General features: G+C 38.8%; 1 protein-coding gene across 1 annotated transcript in view; it reads left to right on the top strand.

The window, feature by feature from the left end:
* LOC311189329 (potassium voltage-gated channel subfamily KQT member 1-like) overlaps positions 1 to 22,724 on the top strand; it is a gene marked incomplete at both ends in the record, with an annotated part of 484,473 nt that overhangs the window by 23,490 nt on the left and 438,259 nt on the right. Inside the window, 2 exons of the mRNA XM_084260993.1 lie at positions 13,739 to 13,865; positions 20,441 to 20,519. Of these exons, the coding sequence (XP_084117119.1) occupies positions 13,739 to 13,865; positions 20,441 to 20,519 (206 nt within the window). The remainder of the gene's footprint in view (positions 1 to 13,738; positions 13,866 to 20,440; positions 20,520 to 22,724) is intronic.

A 22,724-nucleotide genomic window follows, 5' to 3' on the forward strand; every position in this document is an offset into this window, starting at 1 on the left:
AAGTTTCCTGTCTGATGGGCAGGTGCATTTCTTCCAGTATCTCACACTTTACGTGTTGGAGCAGGTACCACCCTAAGAAAATCTCCATTTTGATCACTGGAACAAATTGGCAGAACTAAGCAGCACACTGACCCAAAAGAGCACTGTGATGGATGACTACGGGCGGATCTGTAACTGGGACTGTTGAAAAGAGTAACTCTCTTCTATTGTATACTAAAAACAAATTTCTGAAATAATCCTGCCCAGTATCGTGCTTATGAACTTGGGATACAGCCTCACAAATTATCATGTTGTGCCTGAGTACAAGAAGTGGGTAACCAGCATGTGTGCTATGTTCCACGAATAAAAGTTTGGGGGCAGGGGAGGCAATATGGCTTTCTTGCCTGTTTGTAGACCACATGGTAAAGCCTGTTCCCAGCAGGCATGTGAGCATTAGAATTTTGGAACTGGTTTAGGATGCGTTTTGAAAAATGGGTCAATGCTTTTGGCAGAAACACGGAAGAAAAAAACCCCCTGTTCAATAGCTGTCCGTTCCCCCCCATCCCCCCCCAGCTTTACTCAAAACACTTTTGGCACTCACAGAGATATTTGTCAGGGTTCACTTGCCTTTGTAATAGATTCTTCCAAATACAAGTCAAGACCAGTGATTAAGGGATTTCCTCCAGTCAATGCTTAATCTTGAGTCAACACTGTTCATTTTCTGTCTTTGATAGAATTGACTCCTAATTATTACTTGTGTTTATCTGCTACCTTCCCATTGTTTTTTACAAGTGCTTCTTAAATACCACATGACTGAGTGCAGAATGAGTTTGTGATTCATTCCTGAGCTGCAGAGTTGTGTCCTCATGCATGTTTCTAACAGGAACCTGGCTCTTGAAGAGTGTTTATCATGAAGAAGGCAAAACATGACCACTCTTTCTTTGTTCCATCATGCTTACCTATTGCTCTTTTTTTTTTAAGATAAAAATTCTTTCAAAATGCATATTTTGAGAAATTAAGAGAACATGAATGGTATTATTTTCTTTTAATTGGAACCCTTACCTGCCACAAGTGATTTTATACTTTATTTCTTCACTGATGTATTTTCAGATGGGTTGGTAATAATCAAAAGAAAAAATACTCTTTAAATACTAGCGTTGCTTTTAAGCTACTTGTTGTTAAAATAAACGTATACACTTTGATCATTAACTTGGATTCCTGTCATGGGTCAGCTCCCTTTCTATTGACCATATTTCCCAGAGTTCTAGCTATTTTACTACTTTCTGCTTTCATTTGTTGAAATCTCCCTTGTGAGTTCAACGGATTAATCAAATCAGTGCTGATTGCCTATGATGTCTTTCATTACAAAAATTCTGCTTAAATGTTCTTTTTGACTTTTAATGTGTGTCATGAATCTTCTGTACTCCTTGTTTCAAGCCTGTATTTACTGTGGTGTTTAAAGTTATGCGCTTCTTCAGCTACTTTCTTCTCTGGGAGGTCATCAGACTTAAATGGATATGTCTCCTTCCTGATCTAAAAAGCTTTCTTTCAGGTCTGTGTGCATATTATACAGCAAATGTATATACTTTCACTAGTTAGTGTTAATAGGTGGTTGTTAAAAGCAAAAAATGTCTTGAGCTATTCTCAAAGAGCTGCTGATATATTAGCACAGAATTTTTGCCTGACTGTAGGCAAACCTTGAAATTGTCTGAGACCAAGATCACAATAGCTAAGTGACTGAGATTAAAAATATTTAAAAAAGCATGTAGGAGTATTTTTGCTTAAAGTTCCTATGGAAAAAAATGTTTTTATTTAAAAAGCTTATTCCATAAAATGAAAAAAACCTCTATGTTTTCAGCAAAGCCTGCAGATGCTTCTGTCCATCTATTTTTTGAGGTTTCATAGAATCATAGAATGGTTTGTGTTGGAAGAGACCACAAAGACCATCTAGTTGCAAACCCCCTGCCATGGGCACGGACATCCTTCCCTAGATCAGGTTGCCCAAAGCCTCATCCAACCTTGCTTTGAACACTGCCAGCTAGGGATGGGGCTTCCACCATGTCTCTGGGCAACCTGTTCTAGGGCCTCACTACCCTTACGGTAAATACTTTCTTCCTAACATCTAATTTAAAGCTTTCAGCTTAAAGCCATTCCCCTTGTCATGTCACACTCCCTGATGAACAGTCCTTCTCCTGCTTTTCTGTAGGACCCCCTTAAGTCTTGGTAGGCTGTAATTAGTTCTCTCTGGAGCCTTCTCTTCTTCAGACTGAACAAGTCCAACTCTTGCAGCCTGTGTTCATAGGAGAGGTGCTCCAGCCCTCAGTCATCTTGGTGGCCCTCCTATGGACTTGCTCCAAAAGCTCCATGTCTTTTCTGTACTAGGGACCCCAGAGTGGACACAGTATTCCAGGTGGGGTCTCACAAGAGCAGAGAGGCAGAATCACCTCCCTTGACCACGCTGTTCTTAAGGCAGCCCCTTTTAGGTTATATTTTATCCTTTCTTTTTCCCAAATTTTATTTCCCTGATATGTACAATTATAGTTTTATCTTACTCTAACATGATTCTGTTGGAAAATATTTTTAAAAAGTTATTCAAGCACTTTGTATAGAATTTTGCCTATATAGCAGAAGGCTGTAGTATTTTCTTAATGATCTGGAAGTTAGTGTGTCAGTTTCAATTTGGCATCTGGATCTTGAAGGATATGGCATTAAAAATAAACTATGAAGTGGGCCAGGTGTAATTCCTCCTTTGAGGATTAATCTTGATTGAGTGTTTTCATGGTTAGAGGTCATATATTTTTCTACCAGGAGAGGTCACCATGGTAGTTTACAAAGACAGATTTTTATTAGTATTTTAAAAGACTGCGAAGAGAGCTTCTTAGCTCATGGGAGTAATTTCACTAATTGAGCTGTTCTAAAAGCAAGAACAAAATATTATTTTTATCACACATGCTTTTATATATGATGAGTAACAGAACACAATGCCTCATCAGTTTGTATAACAGTTCCTTAGATGAAAAGGAAATTTTTCACTGGTTTAGTATCTTAATGTTAATCACTTTCAAAATTTTGGAATACCTAGAGTGTTCTTGATTTGTGAAAACAGAGTATTTTTGCTATGAATGATATTGATTACACTTTGTTAATTTAATTTCTGTTTGTATGCCATGATGTATTCAGTGTTGTGGTCATTGCAATTGGACTAAAGGAGGGATAGGAACTATCGTTTATCTTAATGTGCTTTCCAGTTCAGAGCACATAATCCAAATGTGAAATCCGTGCAGTATTTGGAGAGTAAGTGGTAATGGCAAAACCATAGGAATTGTTAGAATGGATTGGATGAAAAGCTTAGTTATTTGTGTTGCATAGCTGATAGTGGTCTGTTTTCAATGAAGAAAAGAAAATCTTTTTTACAAAACCATTATCTACTAAAATAGGCCAAGTGCTTCTGAGTCTTTTATTTTGTTTTCATCAGGGGTCACTACATTCTAGTCATATTCTCCTGATGGGTGGTTTCCTACTGTGGTTTTCCAGGTGTATGGGATAAGACTTCTAAGGAGCATGTGGTCTCCTGGAAGCTTTCTGCAGCAGAGCAAATAGGTGTATAGTCCTTAGTGTTTCAGCTGGGATCACCAGCTGATCCAGTGTTTTTTCTAGATAAGATTGGTTCCTGTGGTACCTCTTCTTTTGGGAGACAGAATTCATGCATCTGCTTTCCTCTGCAGTGGTTTATGGGGTTTATTTGATCCTGGAAAAAGCAACAGCTTATCTTCCAAACACATTAACACCTGTAGTTCATAGTGATGCACAACTAGAGGGTGCACAGAACCTTTTAAGACTCTTTTCAGGGTTCTCACTTCTTGCCTCCATGTAGGCCCTCACTGCCTTCTCATGTTGCTTGCTTGCAAGCAGTACTCATGTAGTGACTACATTTAGCATGTGGCTTTTACTGACATTCCTCTGTTTGTGAATGCTGCTGGAGAAGAGGCTGAGGTGTAAGATTAGGAGCTCCCACATCAGCTGCTGCTTGAGCTTTTCAGGAGAGGGGCTTATGCTGTGGCTGTATTTAGGAGTCAGGGCTTACGGAGAGGTTCTCATTAGAGAGGTCTAGGCTGCAGATGGGTCACATGGCTCTGTGTCTTTCCTGAAATCACTGCTCAGTTTTGGCTTTATCTAATGATTTCTTCTGCATCATATGCCATGAACTCGTGCTGTATACATAGCCTAGGCTTCTCAAAGTACCCAAACTTCCGACTACCCAGTAACAGTTGGTTTACTTAAGGCAGCTAAGGCATGTGTGTATTTTAACTGCTCTGTTTCTGAACTGGACCACAGGATGCCTTTTCTTTTCTGAAAGTAGTGATTTGATGACACTGTTTTCAAAGTGTGTGTTTTTGAAAGAGGACACACTCTTCCTGTGTGCAGTAGAGGAGCTCTCCTGTTCCTTTATTTTTGCCTCTGCTTTTGTCCTTTTTCCCATTTAAGATATAAATTCATGTCATAAAATGCTGTGGCATCTTTAATCTGTTAGCAGAGGAGGAACGAGGCTGCATTGTATGTAAGCTTAATTAAGTCATCTTTATGATTTCTGATGAAGTGTATGTATGCTAATAGATTTGGGGGCATTTTCTCCATCCTGTTAAAGTAATTAGTGTTAGAAAGTAAAAATGGTAGAATTTTTATCAATTTTCTGTTTTATGCCAAATTATAGCTTTAAATCTGTGCTTTGCCACACAGCATTAGCACTTAGGGCCTTCTCCAGGCCCTGTTTATTAAAGTGATATGTTGATAAACTAATACATGAAGTACACAGGTACTCCTGCTGGCCTTGCCAAATAATGTCTTACTGATGATACTGCATTTCTTACAGATTATGGAATGCAGAATAGGTCCCATAATATGTAGTGGCATTATGTGATGTGTATATTACCTCTGAAACAGTGGGAGTTAATGAGGTGTCCAATTCATTACAGGAACTGACTGGTAAACTGCTTCAGTAGAGTAATACAAAATTTCTTTTATATTATGGAAGAGTCAGACCATTAGTGTAGAATGTATCTGAATAAAACTATGCTCAATTCAAAACCTTTTGCTTTATTCTTCTATTCCTTGTCAACCTGTGAGATAGAAAACAAGGAGGCGAATCACTGTTTCTTTCTGACCTTCAATATAAATAATTATTAAAATAAATATGGAATATTATTTCATAAATTAAACAGGTTAGGAAAAAATGTGAGTCCGCAAGTCTTTTGACATGTTCCATAAGATCAAGTTGTCTACTAAGTAATCTTGCTGATTTGCCATAGTCTTCTGGAATCAAGTGGAAATATCAAGCGTCTCAATGTAAATTATGAAACAATTATTCTTGTGGCCTGTATGACCTTGTGGAATGCCCTAATGAACAGAACATGTTGTGTTGCATGATTGCTGTGTGCTTTTCAACTGCCTAAAATAGAAATCATTGTGCACTTAAGTATGGCTGAGACAAATTAACAGTGGGGCAAGTCTTAATGCCCTTAGTCAAATTTTACTCACTTCTTTCTCAAGTTCTATAGAATTTTCTGTGCAAAGTGGTTTCAGAATGTGGCCCAAGAGACTAGAGAAACATTTCTTACTTGGGAGTGAGAGGAAGGTGGAGAGGTACATGCAGGATTTTTCCAATTCTTTCTCTCAAAATTTTGAGACCCTCCCAAATCAAAAGGTTAAGAAACACGGGTATGATTATTTACAGTTCCAAAATGGATATTCACATTGGATAGATTCCATCTCAGGAGCAAAGCTAAACCCTTCCTCTCCTGCCAGAGGTGATCCCTTCAGGTCAGGCTTCAAGACATGCTGAACTGCAAGGCTCTGGTGGAGTATGGGTGGGTGTATAGAGAAATGAAGAACTTCAGGCACTAACTACTTGAATCTTCTTGATTCACTATTTGACTGTGTTTGTGCTAGCAGTACAATTCTAGAAAAAAACTCCTGCTCAAAATGAATTGACACTATAGATAATTTTCTTGGTAGAGAAAATGTTGCCCGGCTAAACAGAATTGAAAACTAAACTTTCCCATCTGACTGACCCAACTCACCTGAATGGTTGTTGTCACAGGTTATGTGACTGGAGCACCATATGCTTCCCCCATGAGCGTGCAACTTCATTCTTTACAGGAAATAGCAAATGTCAGTAAACTGAAAGATAAAGATAACTCCTGGTATGAAGTCAGCAAGTTCAGCATATTTATCAGACAAGCATGGAACTTTTTTTTTAAAGAAATGTTAAACAAATCCATTTGTATCCAAACAGACTTTCAAACATTAAGTGCATTGGTTTCATCTAAGTCTGAAAAAGCTAATGATACTATATGACACTTAGCAGCATTTGGTATCTTTTCTTCTACATATTGGATGTTTTCTGTCATTTTTATAAGAGCAAGCATGATGTTAGAAATAAGTGTTTACAGCATCAGTAGGCTTTCATAGCATTTAAGAAACTATTAAGCTAAACAGGTCACTGGATTGACGTTTTCAACTCTAAGGACTGGAAACCCTTGAAGACAGGTTATCAGATTAAATTCTGGACATAGGCACACGTGTACAAACATTTGGACTATTGAACCTTTATGCCTGCTTCTGAGGCTTCATTGTTTTGAGCTGCCATTCCTTGATTGAATCTTCGTGAGCACACACTATTCATTTAGCCATCCCACTTCCTCCTTTTACCCGAGCACCTAAATATTCCAATAAAAAAAGTGAAGAGAGCCTTGTGTGTGCTCTCCACCTAAAACACAGCTGCAGCTGAGAAAATACTCGTCTTTTTCATGTGTGTGCTTTAATCACTCCAGCCGAACTCCTTCCCCTCTCCTGCTTCCCCCCGTGCAGTTATCCATAAATGTACTGGAACATATTGTAAATTCCAGGCTATATGTTTCATTTACACATTCTCCTGTTTAAAATGTTGATTTTCTGTGTTAATGTGAGCATTTTTTTATTTGGTCATCAATGACATTCTTGGATAAAAGTCTATGGCTTTTCCACAAGAGTTTCTTATTTGACTGAATTAGATATGGGAGGGAATAATTTGCATCCATATTTCCCTTTAAGCTTATTTTTTTCATATTTTTCATAAAATCGATTAAATGAAGTTGCACTAAGAATATAATTGAAATGATTATGTCTCTTTAGCCTGGAGGAGACTGAGGGGTGACCTTATTAATGTCTATAAATATGTAAAGTGTGAGTGTCAGGAGGATGGAGCCGGTCTCTTCTCAGTGATGGCCAGCAATAGGACAAGGGGCAGTGGATGCAAGCTCAAGCATAAGAGATTCCATGTGAACATAAGGAAAAGCTTTTTCACTGTGACGGTGACAGAGCACTGGAATGGATTGCCCAGAGAGGTTGTGGAGGCTTCTTCTCAGGAGACTTTCAAAACCCACCTGGACATGTTCATGTGACTTAATCTAGATGATCCTGCTCTGGCAGGGGGGTTAGACTAGATGATCTTTCAAGGTCCCTTCCAACCCCTAATATTCTGTGATTCTGTGATTTACTTTGTGGGGAAAAAAATACTTATGCAGTGGCTAGACTTAAGAAAAAAAAAAACAAAAACCAAAGATGGAATGAGTCCATGAGCTTCCACCTGACTGAGCAAATAGTATTATAGCTGGCTGGGTTATGGGTTTTTTCCCTGGACAACAGGGACAAGCATAGAATAATGGAATGCTGCTATTGACTTGAGCAGAGATAATTGATAGTATGAGGCCATCTATAATTCTATCCCACGCCATTGCTTTACAATGGATAAGCAGTTACTGCATGTTACATACTTTCCCTAGTATTACTGTGGCAATTTGAATTGCCAAGAGTACCCTCTACCAGTAACAAAACAGGAAGAGACTAACGTGTGAGTGTGAAGAATCTGGTCTGTACTGTTGTTTCCTTACTCTGTGCTCCACTTCCTGGAAGATAATTTGAGGTGCCTAAAGACCCTCTCTATTGGTACATTTGTCAACACAGTGTGCCTCTGGAGCAGCTTCAGTGCCTCGGACAAAGGACGGTGCTCTGTGTTTTTCCACTCCTGTCTCATAATCCTTCAATGGGTCATGGCAAATGTCCTGACAGTTTATGGCAGCTGTTCTCTTCAAAGGATGTGCAGCTTTGCCTTCCCTTTCTTTCCTCATAGGAGTTCAGAGAAAGTTTGCTGAAAAAAAAATTGAAGGCTGGCATTCAAAACTCACTGCTAGAATAGTCAGGGGTATCTGTTAGTTCTATTCTGATCAAATCTGATAAGGCCTTTTATTTATTATTATTTTTTTAAAGTAATGTTTTGTTCCTCATTTTCTTGCCATTTTGGTGAGAACAAGTATTTTTTTTTCTGACTTTCCAGAAAATTGGTGGGGTATTTTTTCTTTACCAGAACATAAATATGAGGCAATAAATTTAAGATTCTGGAAAGTGTTTATGTATATAGGAGGAAAAGGAGGCAGGGTAGGGCTTTTTTAAAGGTGAACTTAGTGAGGTGAAGCTTGATCAGCCTTGACAGACCTGCAAATTGATGTCTTCTGTGCTTCATTAGAAGTATACATAACAGCAGTATAAGCTTCATAGTCTCATTTTTTTCTTTTTTTTTTTTTTTTTTTTTGAGGGACCACCTATAAAGTTGTGATGTTTGTCCGGTGTCTCTTTTGGTGTCTGGCCCGTCTGAGGCTGCCAACAAATGTGTTAATTGCTGTGGTTTTAGTAATGTAGACACCTGTCCAGGACAACATGAACTGAGATCAGTAATTTCAAATTCACTGAAGATACAGGTTCCTCCTTCTTCCTCTTTCCTGTTAACTATTTTTTCTTTCCATAAACTGTGCAACCTTATTGAATTCAGCAGGGTTTCCCAGATGTAACCAGGAAGGGTTTGTGTTGGTAGCTGAAATGAAATTATAGGTTCTGGAACTTGCCTTGAGAATAAAGTACCCTCAGGCCAGATACAGTTTTAATTTGCACTTTGATTGGTACCCTCAGAGGATGATCAAGGAATAACCTTGGTCTAGCAAGTTTTTGCTTCCACTTACCTTGTTTCCTTTCTACACAATATTTTGCCTGACCCAGTGATTCTAATATGCAGTTTCCATATAAATTGCTCTTCCACTGCTATTAGTGGTGTTTGTTGGAACCAACATTGAATAAACTGCTCCCACGTGACAGAAGCATGCTGTTGATGCAGTTTGATGGCACATTTGTTTTCATTTGCATTGCAATGGATATCTTCCATGCAATGGGTAAGTTACCAAATTGCCAACAAAATCACACAAGCTATGCTGTCTCTAAGACTGGAGTGGAACTCAACCATTTTAGTCTGTAGATAAGGACATGGGTTTGTTTGCTTCAGAAATGCTCCTTCAGTTCAAAGTTTGGTACTAGCTTTCTGCCTGACTAAGAAGTCCTCATTACTTCAGTCTACTGCAAAGCTTTGGTGCTCTTCCTCCAGCAGGTTTATTAGGCTCATATAGACAATGTTCTGCTTCCTTTGGTGTAAATAAGATATCCTTAATAAGAGATTTGAAAACAAATGCTACTGAGTGATGATACTGGGAAATTGGTCAAAATGTAGCCAATTTAATAAATGAGAGAGCATTTTCCAAGATTGCTGAACTGCAAGAACTGTTTTCCTTTGAAGATTGTTCTTGAATTGTGCTTTGACTATTATGTTTAAATAAATGTTTGCATTTAGAGTACAAACTTAGAAGCATGACTTGTCTACATAATACATTAACAAAAAACCCCCACATTTGTGGAGTCAATTTGCTGTGTGTCTTGTGCTTCTGCCTTGAAACTCTGCTTTAAACTTTGTTAGCTTTCTTCTAGTGCTTGGTTTTAGTCAGGCTGAGTGTCATGAAAACAGAAAGACTGTGCATATTTTCTTGGTTCTCATTCCAGGCAAAACAAGGAGGTAGAAGTGAACACAGAAATGTTAACCTCACTTTGTTAAAAATGAAAATTGACATGAATTTTTTCCTAGTAGTTTGGAGGTTTTCGTACATGTTTTTCAGCTTTGAAATACTTTAAAGACATGGTGGTATTGTGATTCAAGTCAGTTCACTCTTTGGGTGCTTTAGCCTTCCCCAGGTGCAGATTGCAAGCATGTTTAAGTTAAAATACAAATATTTTCCAAAGCTGTAGTTTATATAGTAAGTGTTTGATGACTCTGAGTTACTGGATACAGTTTGGGTTGGAACAAAGCCTGGAAGCTGTATGTTGGTTGTGCCAGCATATTTCAGTGACAGAGGAAAATAAGGAAGGAAGGAACAAAGATCGCAACAAATCTGTCCATGTTGTGATCCTTCACTAACCTCCTTCCTTTAGAAGTATCTCAAAGCATGACAATCCTTGGTTATGCATGAGCACATTACAATATAGTGCTATAGAGGGAAGTAATATCAAAATATAGATCATTTATTTTACATGCTGTATGTATATTGTTCACCTTAGTTGCCAAGGCGAGCAGCTCCATGCTGGAAGAATCCATGGTGGAGCACCTTGGCATCGTGCACAGCGGGTTTCCTGAACTGGAGGAACCTCAGGGGAGTGGAGCCCCCCAGCTTATATGAAAGTGGCCGATGTGTCCTAGGTGGGACCGAGCTCCACCCTATGTAAGAAACCCCTGGGGAGACTAGTGACCAGGTGTGACACAGCAGTTTATGCAGAAGGGGACTGTTGCTTTGCTGGCTCAACTAGGGAATGATAGTATCCACCTGGCAGAAGGCCACATCCTCTTGAAGATCTGCTCCAGCCACAACTGATGCAACTTCCCAGAGACAGAGTTCCAGTGGGAAGATGCTGCCACCCAGGTGCCTGGCTGCAGGATGTGTCCTACTCTTACACCAGTACTGGATGGCAGCCATGAGCACACCTGTAGGAGGTGTGCCCAGGTAGAGGAACTCCTCAGCTTAGTGGCAGGGCTCAGGGAGGAAGCAAGTAGGTAGAGGGGTATCAGGGAGTGTGAGAGAGATGCAGGCACATCTCCTCTGTGACTACTCATCTTCCCAGGTGCAATTGCATCAGAGGTATAAGGCTCTGCAAGTGCAACTGGACAATGATGAGGATGAGGGTTCATCTAGGTTGGAGGTATCAACAAGGTTAAGTCAGCCCATGCCCTGTGTCAAAACCACTTCCACAAGGAAAAAGGACAGATCACTGTCATAAGAGACTCTCTCCTGAGGGGAACAGAAGGCTTCTTAGGGAACTCTTCAGACTCCCTGGGGCCCAGTTTAAAGATGTGAAAACTTCCTCCCTTGGTGTGGCCCTCAGATTATTATCCATTATGGATTTTTTTCATTTGGCAGTGATGAAGTTGCAATAAAGAGTACAAGGGCAATCAAGAGAGACTCCAGAGCCAAAGGGTGACTGGTTAAGAGATAAGGAACACAAATAGTGTCTGTCTACAGATAGGGTATAGCTCACTCAAAGGGAGAAAGAGGTCTTTGCACAGGAGTCAGCATGCATCATTGAAAGCATCTTAAACTAGATTTGAAGAGGGAAAGGGCTAAAACCAGATTTTCCAGACGTAAACCTGGGGGTGGCACACCATTATTCAGGGACAGTGTGCAAGCAGAGTCCTTCTGTCTGCTCCATGATGTGATGGGTACGTTGGAGTACATTTGAAATGTCTTTACACTAATGCAAGCAGCATGAGGAATAAACAAGAGTAGCTAGAAGCTTTGGCCCAGTCCCAGAACTATATCACTGGCATGAGCAAAACATGGTGGGATAAGTCCTGTGACTGAGGTGCCGTGAGAGTTGGCTATAGGTTCGTCACGAGGGATAGGCAGGGCAAGCAAGGGGGCTGTGTGGTGCTGTTGGCAAGGGAGGGTTTGGATTGTATGGCAGTTACAGTTGGCAATGGCATGATTGAAAGCTTCTGGGTAAGTATGAAGGGGAAAGCAAAAAGTGGGTGTTGCTGAGGGAATCTACTCTCAACCACCTAGCCAGGATGACAACACCAATGAATTATTCTATGAGAAATTAAAGGATACCTTTAGATCAGCTGCCCTTGTCTTGTGATTTTAACTTCCCAGACATCAATTGGGAATTTCATGCAGTGGAAACAAGTAGGGCAAGGAAATTTCTGAGGCATGTTGAATATAGCTTCTTGGTGCAAGTAGCCACTTAGGAAAGGTGTCTCCCTAGATTTTTTGTTTGTAAACAGAGAAAGACTCATGGGCAATCTGGCAATTAGTGGCTGTCTTGATCATGGTTGTAGTCACACAATTTTTTTCCCTGCCATGAAAAACAGCATCTCTCTAGTTTTCCTGTGTGCACTGTCCTTGTTTCTATTCACAAGGGCATGTAGCAATAGGACAAGGATTGATGGTTTTAAACTGAAAAAGAGGAGATTTAGGTTGGATACTAGGAAAAGGTTCTTCACCATGAGGGTGGTAGATCACTGGAACAGGTTGCACAGAAATGATGTGGAGGCCCCATCCCTGGAGACATTCAAAGTCAGGCTTGATGGGGCTCTGAGCAACCTGATCTAGTGTCCCTGCTTACTGCAGGGGGGTTGGACTAGATGACCTCTAAAGGTCCCTTCCCACCTAACGCATTCTATGATTCTATGATTCTCCACCTGGGATGGGGCAGTCCTGGTTATACATGCAAATTAGGTGACAAGAGGCTGGAGACCAGCATCACAGGAAGGGATATATGGGGGTTTGGGTTGATGACAAGTTGAATATGAGCCAACAGTATGAGCTGGCAGTGACAAAGGCAGAATGTGTTCTAGGGTGCATCAAGCACAGCAGAGCTAAGTGATCAAGAGAGGTGATTGTCCTGCTATGCTGTACTGGTATGGTTGGAGCAGTTTTGGAGACTTCAATAGAAAGAGGACATCATGACATTAGAATGTGTCTAAAAAACTGCAACTAAGATGGTGAAAGGCCTCTAGAGCAAGACTTAAAAGGTTATCAGCTGAGGTCATTTGCTTTGTTCAGCTTGGGGAAGGCTGAGGGGTGACCTCATCACAGTCTACAATTTCCTCAGGAGGTGCAGTGGAGAGGGATAGTGCTGATCTCATCTCTCCAATGAGCAATGATAGGACATGAGAAAATGTAATGAAGCTGCATCAGAGGAAGTTTAGATTGGACATTAGGAAAAGGTTCTTCATTGAAAGGGTTGTTGGTCACCAGAATAAGCTTCCAGAGAGCACCAACCAGGACAGAATTCAAGACGTGTCTGGATGACTCTTACAGTTTAGTTTTAGGTAGTCCTGCAAGGAGCAGGGAGTTGAACTTGATGATCCATATAGATCCCTTCCAACTTGACATAGTCTATGATTCTATTTTGAATATACAAAAGTTGACTTTACACTTTCTGGTTTTATATTTATAAATTCTGTTTCATGATCTAGAAATGTTTCATATACTTGTTAGTGTTAGGAATGATATGCTTGTAGCCTCCCTCCACTCCTTATCTTTAAAAATAAAAAAAAAATTGGAATGAAACAAAAGAAGAGTAATACTGTGGTTTTCCCTGAGATATAATGATACAATGGAGTTTAAACCATTCTTTTATTCATGAAAATCACATCCAGGAACAGATTATCTATTCCTTTACGTACTGGCTGGCATATGCATATAGAAAGTGAACAAATAAGCACAATCCTTTTTTTTTTTTCATCTTTCATCTCAGCAAAGTTTTGTATTAGTCACAGGAATAAATTAGGTGTGCAGACTGTAGCCTGTCTGTTAATGAAAAAACTAACATTTTGTCCTTTTAATTCTGCTAGGAAATATTTCTGATTGTGTTTTTTGGTGCTGAATATGTGGTCCGATTGTGGTCTGCAGGCTGCAGGAGTAAGTATGTTGGCTTCCGGGGAAGGATACGCTTCGCCAGAAAGCCAATATCAATTATCGGTAAGATTTAAAAGCTTCTTTTTCCCCTGAACTTAGTTGTTCTCATTCTTTTTAAAGTAGAGATGTAAACTACTGCAAAGACCTTATTGCAATTCTGAGTGATCTCTATCACTCAAGCATCTATCTGCTTTCTGAACCTATGCAGTTGTTTCTTCTTTTGGATTGGTAGAACATTTAAAATAGTGCTGTGGCACGCAGGCAGACATCAGGTGAAGAAAGGCAAAACTGTGAAGGAATCATTACTAAACCTGCTTGTGTAACTGGAGAAAATTAATAAGATTTTGGAAACAAAATTCTTCCTTAGGACTGCTGTAGAAAGCAAACACAAAGGTGAGTATAAATTGGGATAAACATGGACATGTGCAAAGTATAACTCAGGAAAAAATTACCCTGGCTAGTACCAAAATTAAGCCTTTTTAGATGGTTTGAGGGACTATTATGGGTAGCATTTCTGAAGTAGGAGTTTAGGGGGAACAGTGACTAATAGAACCTGTGTGACAGCAAAGGATTAATAAAAATTGATGTTCAGAAAAAATTGTAATGTACCATAAAATCAGCATTTCTGTTTTAAGCCTGTGATTGTATGTAGACTCTACTAGAGCTGTGAATTGTATGTTACTCAAACATCAACTCATGGAGTTTTAAATAGAACAAAATGGGAGAGGTGAAAAGGGGAGAGAATGAGCTGATGTTTCCTTAACCATATGTGACTTTATTAAACTTGGAGGAAAAAACCTCAGGAAACAAAATATTGTACTATATGTCTGGATGTGAGCAGTGAATAATGCGACAAGATACTGTATGCAGTATTGGGTTATTGAGAAAGAAGTGTTTCATTACATAGAAAAATTCTTCAGCTGCTTCTAGAGCTGATCTAGTTTCATGATATAACCATGAGGCCTACTGGCACCTTTTTTTTTTCTCCTAATCAATTTCTTGACTTCTCGTTCAATTAAGAAATGCTTCTTGGGTAGGTGTACTAGAACACACAGGTGCAGCAGAAAATGTGGCAGTCCCCTTAATATGTGATTTCAACTTGATAGTGTTTCTGTATTGTGCATATACCACAGTAAAAATTAGTGTGTGTGTGGCCTTTGTAGAAGAGACTGTTTTCTGTTAAGAAAAGCTAAAAATGAGTACAGCTGGTTGTGCATTTAAAAGTATCAGTACTGTTTTTACATTTTAAATTCCCCTAAGAATACAATACATTTAAAGTCAAAATATGTTTTGACATGCCAAAGGCAGATGGAACTGTGTGTACACTAATCCAAAGAGCTAAACTTGGGAAATACATTTGCTATGATAGAATCATACCAATTCATCCTATCACTTTCAAATCAATGAGCATGTATTACAAACACTAGAAAAAGAAAATAAAATATTAGAACAGAATAATAATAATAAAAATAATTTGTTATACTGTTGCATTAACACAAAAGTCTTTATTTTAAAGTCTTTATTAAATGTAATTGAAATGTCTTCGATATCAGAGAGGTTTCTTTTATGGGTTTCTGTCCACACCAAAATATGGATTAATTCTTAGAAAGTTCTGCTTGGCTAACTTCTTTTATTTCACCCATTCTCTTTCATCCCTCCTCTCCCCCCAGTTGTAAATAAAAATTATTTGGTGCTTATTACCACAATGAGATTTAGTAGTCAAGCCTAGCTATTGCTTTCTTTTATAAACTTATTTAACAATATTGCATTCCATTATGCATAAACCAGTATGTTAACATGCAATTTCTATACTGGAGGGGGAAGATATTAAGATAGGACATACTATTTCTTGAATGATCTTTGTCTGAAATGTAAAATGATGCAACTTCTCAGCCTTGCAAATGATTTTCTTTTTATTTCTAGGTTGATTTTCTTAAGTTAGCCTAATTTTTCTCCTCTTTGATGACAGATCATAGCGCTACAGGCTTGGAGGAGACTGGCTGGAGACCTGTCAGTCAGAGAAGGACCTGGGGATGTTGGTTGACTGCAGGCTGAATATGAGCCAGCAGTGTGCCCAGGAGGCCAAAAAGGCAATGGCATCCTGGCTTGTATCAAAAATAGTGTGGCCCCTGTACTTGACATTGGTGAGGCCACACCTTGAGTACTGTGTCCAGTTCTGGGCTCCTCACCATAAGAAGGACATTGAGGTCCTTGAGCAAGTCCAGAGAAGGGCAACCAGGCTGGTGAAGGGGCTGGAGGGCAAATAATATGAGGATTGGCTGGGGGAGCTGGGGATGCTTAGCTTGGAGAAGAGGAGGCTGAGGGAAGACTTTTCCACCACCTACAACTACCTGAAAAGAGGTTGTAGAGAGGTGGGTGATGATCTTTTCAGCCAGGTGACAGGAGATAGGACAAGGGGAAATGGCACAAAGCTGTGCCAGGGCAGGTTTAGATTGGATATTAGAAAAAAAAAAATTACTGAAAGAGTTGTCAGGGCCTGGAACAGACTGCCCAGGGAGGGGGTTGAGTCATTATCTCTTGATGTGTTTAAAAGACAGGTAGATGAAGTACGTAGGGATATGGTTTAGCTTAGGATGGCAATGGTTGGAGTTGATGATCTTCAAAGGTCTTTTCCAACTTTGTAATTCTGTGATTCTGTGGTTACATGTCAGTGAGAAGAGACAATTCTATAATTAAAGAGCCTGTTAGAAGAAATAGATTGAATTCATTCCCTGCCTACCAAGAATCCCTAGGAAAATCTCTTTGTCTCTTCATGCTGCTTCATTCCATAGTTCACAGAATGAGAGTGTTTAAAGAGTGTGCTCGTGTACTATAGAAGCAGCTGTAATAGTAATACCTTTCCTAAATATTGATTTAATACTTCCATTACTTACTGTTTCATTAGGGTTAGGCTAGGAGCTAAATGCTTGTGAAAATCCCACCCTAATTAGGGCTTTACGAAAGACGGGTACCAAACACAGGCAAAATCAAGAGAATATCTTTTACCAACCTCTTTTATTCTTTTGTTGGTGTTGAAAAAAATATCAGAAAGAACCAATTTCTGAATTAACTTTTGTTTCTCCTGATTTTGAGAGCATGCAATTTGAAAGATATAAAGGGGACATGAGTTACTGGTGTAAAGACCTGAGTCCACATACATGTGTCTATCTCGTACTGTTCTTCAGTAATGGACAATATAAATTCTTTTATGAGCCCCTTTAATTGATTATACATACAGATCTGAAAAAGCACTTAGCACTTGGTATGTAAAGGTCCAGCTATCTTATATAAATCTAATTTATGAAGTGCCAATAGAACACAAAGCTTCAGCAAAAAAAAGAATGCGCTGTAAATAAAATTCAAATATGTGCATATAAACTGTGTAATTTAAAGTCCTTACGTACATCATATTATCTTCAGGGTACTAAGAACACTCCTGCAAGCTGAGGGCTGTTTAGTTTCTGGAAAATACCATGGCAACCAAAAATTAAAATGCAAATACATTTACCATTTTAAATTTTAAAAGGACTAATTGCTTCTAATCAAAAAGCTGAGAATTACATATGAGAAAGTAAATGTGTGAGAATATTAGAAACAAGTTAGACATTTTCTCCAAAAAAGTAGTACTCGAATAAGCTGCATTGTAGGTGTTGGCTAAGTGCTGTGCTGAAGTTTATGCATAACTAAGTAATATTTCACTGGCAAGCTGTTTTTGGGGCATTTTTAAGATAAAAAGGCAGCTCTCAAGGGTTCAGAACATAAGAGTAACCCACAGGGACAATGGAATAGCAGTGGATGAAGTTTTCAAAGCTGTATACTACACATGCAAGGAATGAGATTTATGTCTGTCTGTCATCTGCATATGCAGTCCATCTATTATATAGAAGATGCTATGTCATTTCTTAGTCTCTACACCTTGTCTATGTACAGACATGTTAGCAAACATTTAGGTAGACTGAGATGGATATCCACATATCACTCTTTATAAATTACTGGAATTAAATTTTTAAAATTACCAGGGCTTCCTGACACTTTCTTTTTTAAAAAAACTAATATAAATACTAATGTAATGCGAATATAAATATTAATGCTTTTTAGAGTTGAAAAAGTTACTTAAATAAATGTAGGCTCTTTATCCTTGTATTTTCCATGCCAAGCATCTGCTGGAGTTTGAGTCTTGTAGAGAAGTTTCATGCAAAATGTTTAAGCTGTTCCTGAAAAAACAATTCTGGAAATTTCTTATGGAGAAATCCAAGCACACTTTGAAGCAGATACTTGAAATTTAATGAGAATTTTTTTTTTCATTGTAACTGAAAATAAACTCCAAGCTGACTAAGAAGCCTCTGAAAAATTAGTAGCTTGTGTATGCTCAAAACACCCTGCTGCAGAATGCTCTTATATTCTTCGAAGATTCAATCTGCAGTAAAACCTGCACACTTCCAGTTTCAAGTTTCTCCGAGCAGCAGTTCTGGGTCTGGAAGTGGAAGATCTGTGGATTTTGGTTTTATAGCTCTTACTGAAACTGCCTAGGGCACATGGAAAGAGAGAATACTAGGTTTTAACATGGAGGTGAAGTGATGGGGAAGGAGGGATGAACCGGGGCTTACAGCCTCAGTGAAATGACAGAAAGATAGTTCTGATGTAAGGGTCTGGGAAAAGGATGCATAAAGTGACTGACAAGCAAGCAGGAGGTTGAGGGAAATAAACAGGGGCTGAAAATACATGGGATTGAATGGTGTCAGTATAAGGACAATAGGATATGCTGAAGACCTAGAGTGAAAAATAGTGCTGTTTGAGCCAGTAAACTGGGATTAGTGTGAAAAGCCTAAGGATTGGAAACTGGCATGAAAGCTAACAGAGAAGAAGTGGAGATAGAAGAACAGATTTGGAGAGGAAAAAAATAAAATATCTCTACCATGCAGAACACACTTTCAGAAAAGCAGGAAGTACAAAAGCAAAATCTGTGTTACTGTCGCTACCTGATTGAATCTCATTTTCCAAGTGTCAGTCTTTTCCTCCTTCAGTGGTGGATATTGGATGGATAAGTAAGTATATGTCTGACAACTCAGTAAGGACACCAGATGAATCATTTGCTTAAGGGCAAAGATCTGTATTATACTGTGATAGGAAGAGAGCCCTTCCTAAATTCTGAGCGTTTACAGGTGTATGTATGTTCACACACATACATGATAAAGGAACAGCATAAAAATTTGGAAGGTCAAGTACCCAAAATTGAAGGTTATCCAAAAATGGAAGCTCTTTCTGTAGCCTTAACTTATCCCTCCCTATATTTATTTTCATTTTCATAAGTGTACAATTACTGTAGTGCAGCCTTTAAACTGATGGAGTGCTATTCCTTTGGGAGGAATCCTTCTTTTACAGCAAAAATCAGGCTTATACTGGAAATTAATCCAACTCAGAGAGTAAAAGATACTTTTGGTCATAGAACTACTGCAGTATTTCCTGCAGCAACTACATGGTTGTATACGAGGGAGGAGAATGTTTAAAGGAGAGGAAAAGACTTTACCCTTGTTGAAGGCAACTGTTGGTGCCTCTGAAGTTGGATTCTCCTCTGTATCCTGCCTAGGCATCACACAGAAAGTCTGTGGCAGTCATTTAAATCAGTTTTCACAAGTGTGCCTCATTTTCTGGATGTCCAAATGAAGACTCTGAAGTCAGGTTATAGAGGTTCTGCGCTCGCACAGCTGCAAGTGAAGTCAGCAGGCACTGGGTTTTTTTTGAAGTGCTATATAATGTTAAGTGCTCTGAAGAATAAAGTACTGCCTGTTTAAAGCTGGCAAAGACAGTTTACCAAAACTTTTCCTCATTCTGTCTATGTTTGCTACCCATTTATAATGCTATCCTTTATTTTCTGGTTAGAATTTGAAAGTGAATCCTCTACAGAGGATAACCACTGAAATGCCAATGAGGAAATTAGAAAAACGTGTTCTCAGAATAATGCGAGAGTAGAGTTCAATAATTTAAAAGCAATAGACCTGTTCACTGAACTGGGATAAGAGAAAATAAGGGATGGTGTGACTGTGAACATAATCCACCATTTGCATTGTATAATGCTGGAACTGTGTAAATCGTGGAGTTATGGAAAAAAAAATGGAACTGTGGAAACGATTTTTTCATACAATTAAAGACTATATCACAAAGTAAACCAACAACTCTGATTCTTTTTAGGCAACTCTTTTTCCGACAGTTCCCCAAACTTTGAAAGTTTGGCTTTACAGCTTGGATACAATTTTTAAACTAAGTGTATATGTATGCATATACTACTTGACTTGATGCATTTAATTACTGATTGAAGCAAACCCTTTCTTTACCTCTTAAATCAATACCCTTGAGCCTAAATTGGAATTCATTTCTAGGGTGCACATATGCCTTTGCCTTTGTTTTTGTGGCAAGCTGTCTGATCTGTCAGTATCTTTAAAATTTCCATTTTGAAATTCATTATGGAAGCACTTTAGTCATTGCTTTTTTGATGTGAAACTGTCACATTAACTTACTTCCCACCAAATTACAGTTAACTCAGTTTCTTCTATTAAAGTGCTTTCTTCAGTCTGCCTTTGTTATGTGTTTTCACTGCTGAGAGCTTAATACCTTCTTATTTTTGTTCTTTTTTTTAACAGATCTAATTGTGGTAGTAGCATCAGTTATTGTTCTGAGCATAGGATCTAACGGACAGGTGTTTGCCACCTCTGCAATAAGGTATGTTCCTCTAGTGACTGTACTTCTTCTCAGCCGCAGAGCTAAATTTGATGTATATTTAGTTTCACAGTTTCCAATTTAGATGTAGAAGTAACTTTCCTAATATAGGGAAAGATTCTATACTGAAACACTGGACAGTGGCAGACTGTGTGTTACTGTGCTTGGTCACTGGTTGGGGAACAAGAGTACAGAAACAAGGCATATGAAGGGTGGCTGGAGTGTTGAAGCCAAGAAAAAAAAAAACTGAAGAACATTATGTCCTACATAAAACTTCAAACAGCTCTCTTTCTGAGACAAAAGGGTACCACATAACATGAGTTTATTTAAGAAGTAATCCAGACAGCACTTAACTTGGTACTTTTTGAGTACAGATAATTATTTAAAGAGTAATTATGCTTTGGTGGATTTGTTTGGCAGAAGCAACTCATACCATACATGAACGAGAAACATTTGATGTCTGTGCTGTTTGTTCAGCTTGCATCAAGTACTGCAAGCCTCTTCTGGGAAGTGGGTAAATAGAAGAAAGGAATGATAAGCAGAGTAGGTGTACTTCCCACTCCTTCTAACTTAGCTTGCAAGATGTGCTGCATATTCTGTTACAAGCCTCTGATTTCCAGTGCAGTCTGATCACTGGGAAGTGAGGATGTACAGTAGTGTCTAAACTGTCTAGCTGTGTAGACAAACACTGGAGGGAGCTATGTGTACAAAGTATTTTTAAAGTAATTATTACCAAAGAACATTAATTTTTACATGATGATAAAGACTCACACAGGCAGCATGAATCCAATTTATCAGCTCATATAAGAGAAGAGGAGGGTGAACGTGAAAATTCCAAAGATTTTGTTTAATTTAACTGGATGCGAAGGAAGAAATGTAGTGAAAAGGCCTGTTGTTTGTTTATACATGAGTCCAGGTGGCTTTGGGCTCAGTGCAGCCTTTCCTGGTCTTAAGTTATACCATCAGTGTCTTACAGCTCAGAATGCTTTCTGCCAGGGAAACTTAACACACACCTCTCTAGTGGGTTTTTTTGCCCCACTGAACAACAATCTGTGTGAGAAAACTCTTAGTCCCATCAGGTTTCTTCAGAACTGCGATGTAAGTGCCTGTTTTTGAACTAAGAAGGAATGAATTTCATAGCCTTGCCTTTGCTTTTGTTGCTTTTAAGGTATACTGTTATGGTCCACTTTGGACCTTCCTTAAATCCCAGCAATCTCAGAAAATATGGGTATGTGCATGTTAGGTTGCTTTCTCCTAGAATTAAGTTGTGAACTCCAGACCCATCAGGTATGACAGGGTGACATTTTAATCCCTGCAACAACCAATGAGAATGAAGCCTGGCAGAACTGCAGAGTTCAGAGACAAGTCCTACAGCCTTCTGTCCTTACTGTTTTAAGTTCACCAAATTGATAAAAATGGTCTTTTTTTCTATCCAGTTTCTTTTTTCAGCAGCAATGGGTTGTGCATGTTCAGAGGCTGTGCATCTGGAGTTTCTTGTCCACTCTCCTGTTTTTCAAATCTCTATTTGTAAAACTGCTAGCCCATAACATGCAGTAACGCAGCCATAACCACCCTGAATTTAACAGAGATAGGAAAATCCAGCACTGCCATTGGGTCAAGGCATCAAGAGGCAAGTCTGATAATTGTGCAGGGGATCTACACGAAGCCTCCCCTCCTGACATTAACAGTGACAAGCATTTGATTGTTTGACTGTCAGGTATGAAAGGGCAGAAAACCTGCTTTCTGAATAAAGGAGAAGTTAGACCTTTCAGGAATCCTTTTCTGAGGTCTCCCTCTGCCTTCCTAGTGACTGAGTATGGCACCATGCTGAGTTTCCTACCCAGAAAAATGCAGCCACAGTGGAATTGAAATAAGAAGATGGCACTTAAAAAAAACACAAACAAAACCACAACAACAATTTTAAGTATAGTTAAAAAGAGCTAAAAATACTTTTAATGAACATTTTTCAGATAGATGAATTCAACATTCATCCCTTCCTGCTTTTCACTGTTTTGTTTCAGTGATAAGATAGTAAGGTGAGTGTAGGAAAACACTCATTGTTTAAGGGATGACTGGCATGGAATATTTCTATTGAATTGCTTTCTGATCAGGAACCACACAGATATTTTTCTGTAGTTGAAAATGTTTGGAGTTTATGGTTCAGTTATTGTCCTAAAAATCACATAGGATTGCATCTATTTCCAATTA

The sequence above is a fragment of the Gallinula chloropus genome, assembly GCF_964237585.1.
Source record: "Gallinula chloropus genome assembly, chromosome: 1".
In the NCBI taxonomy this organism is placed as follows: Eukaryota; Metazoa; Chordata; class Aves; order Gruiformes; family Rallidae; genus Gallinula; species Gallinula chloropus.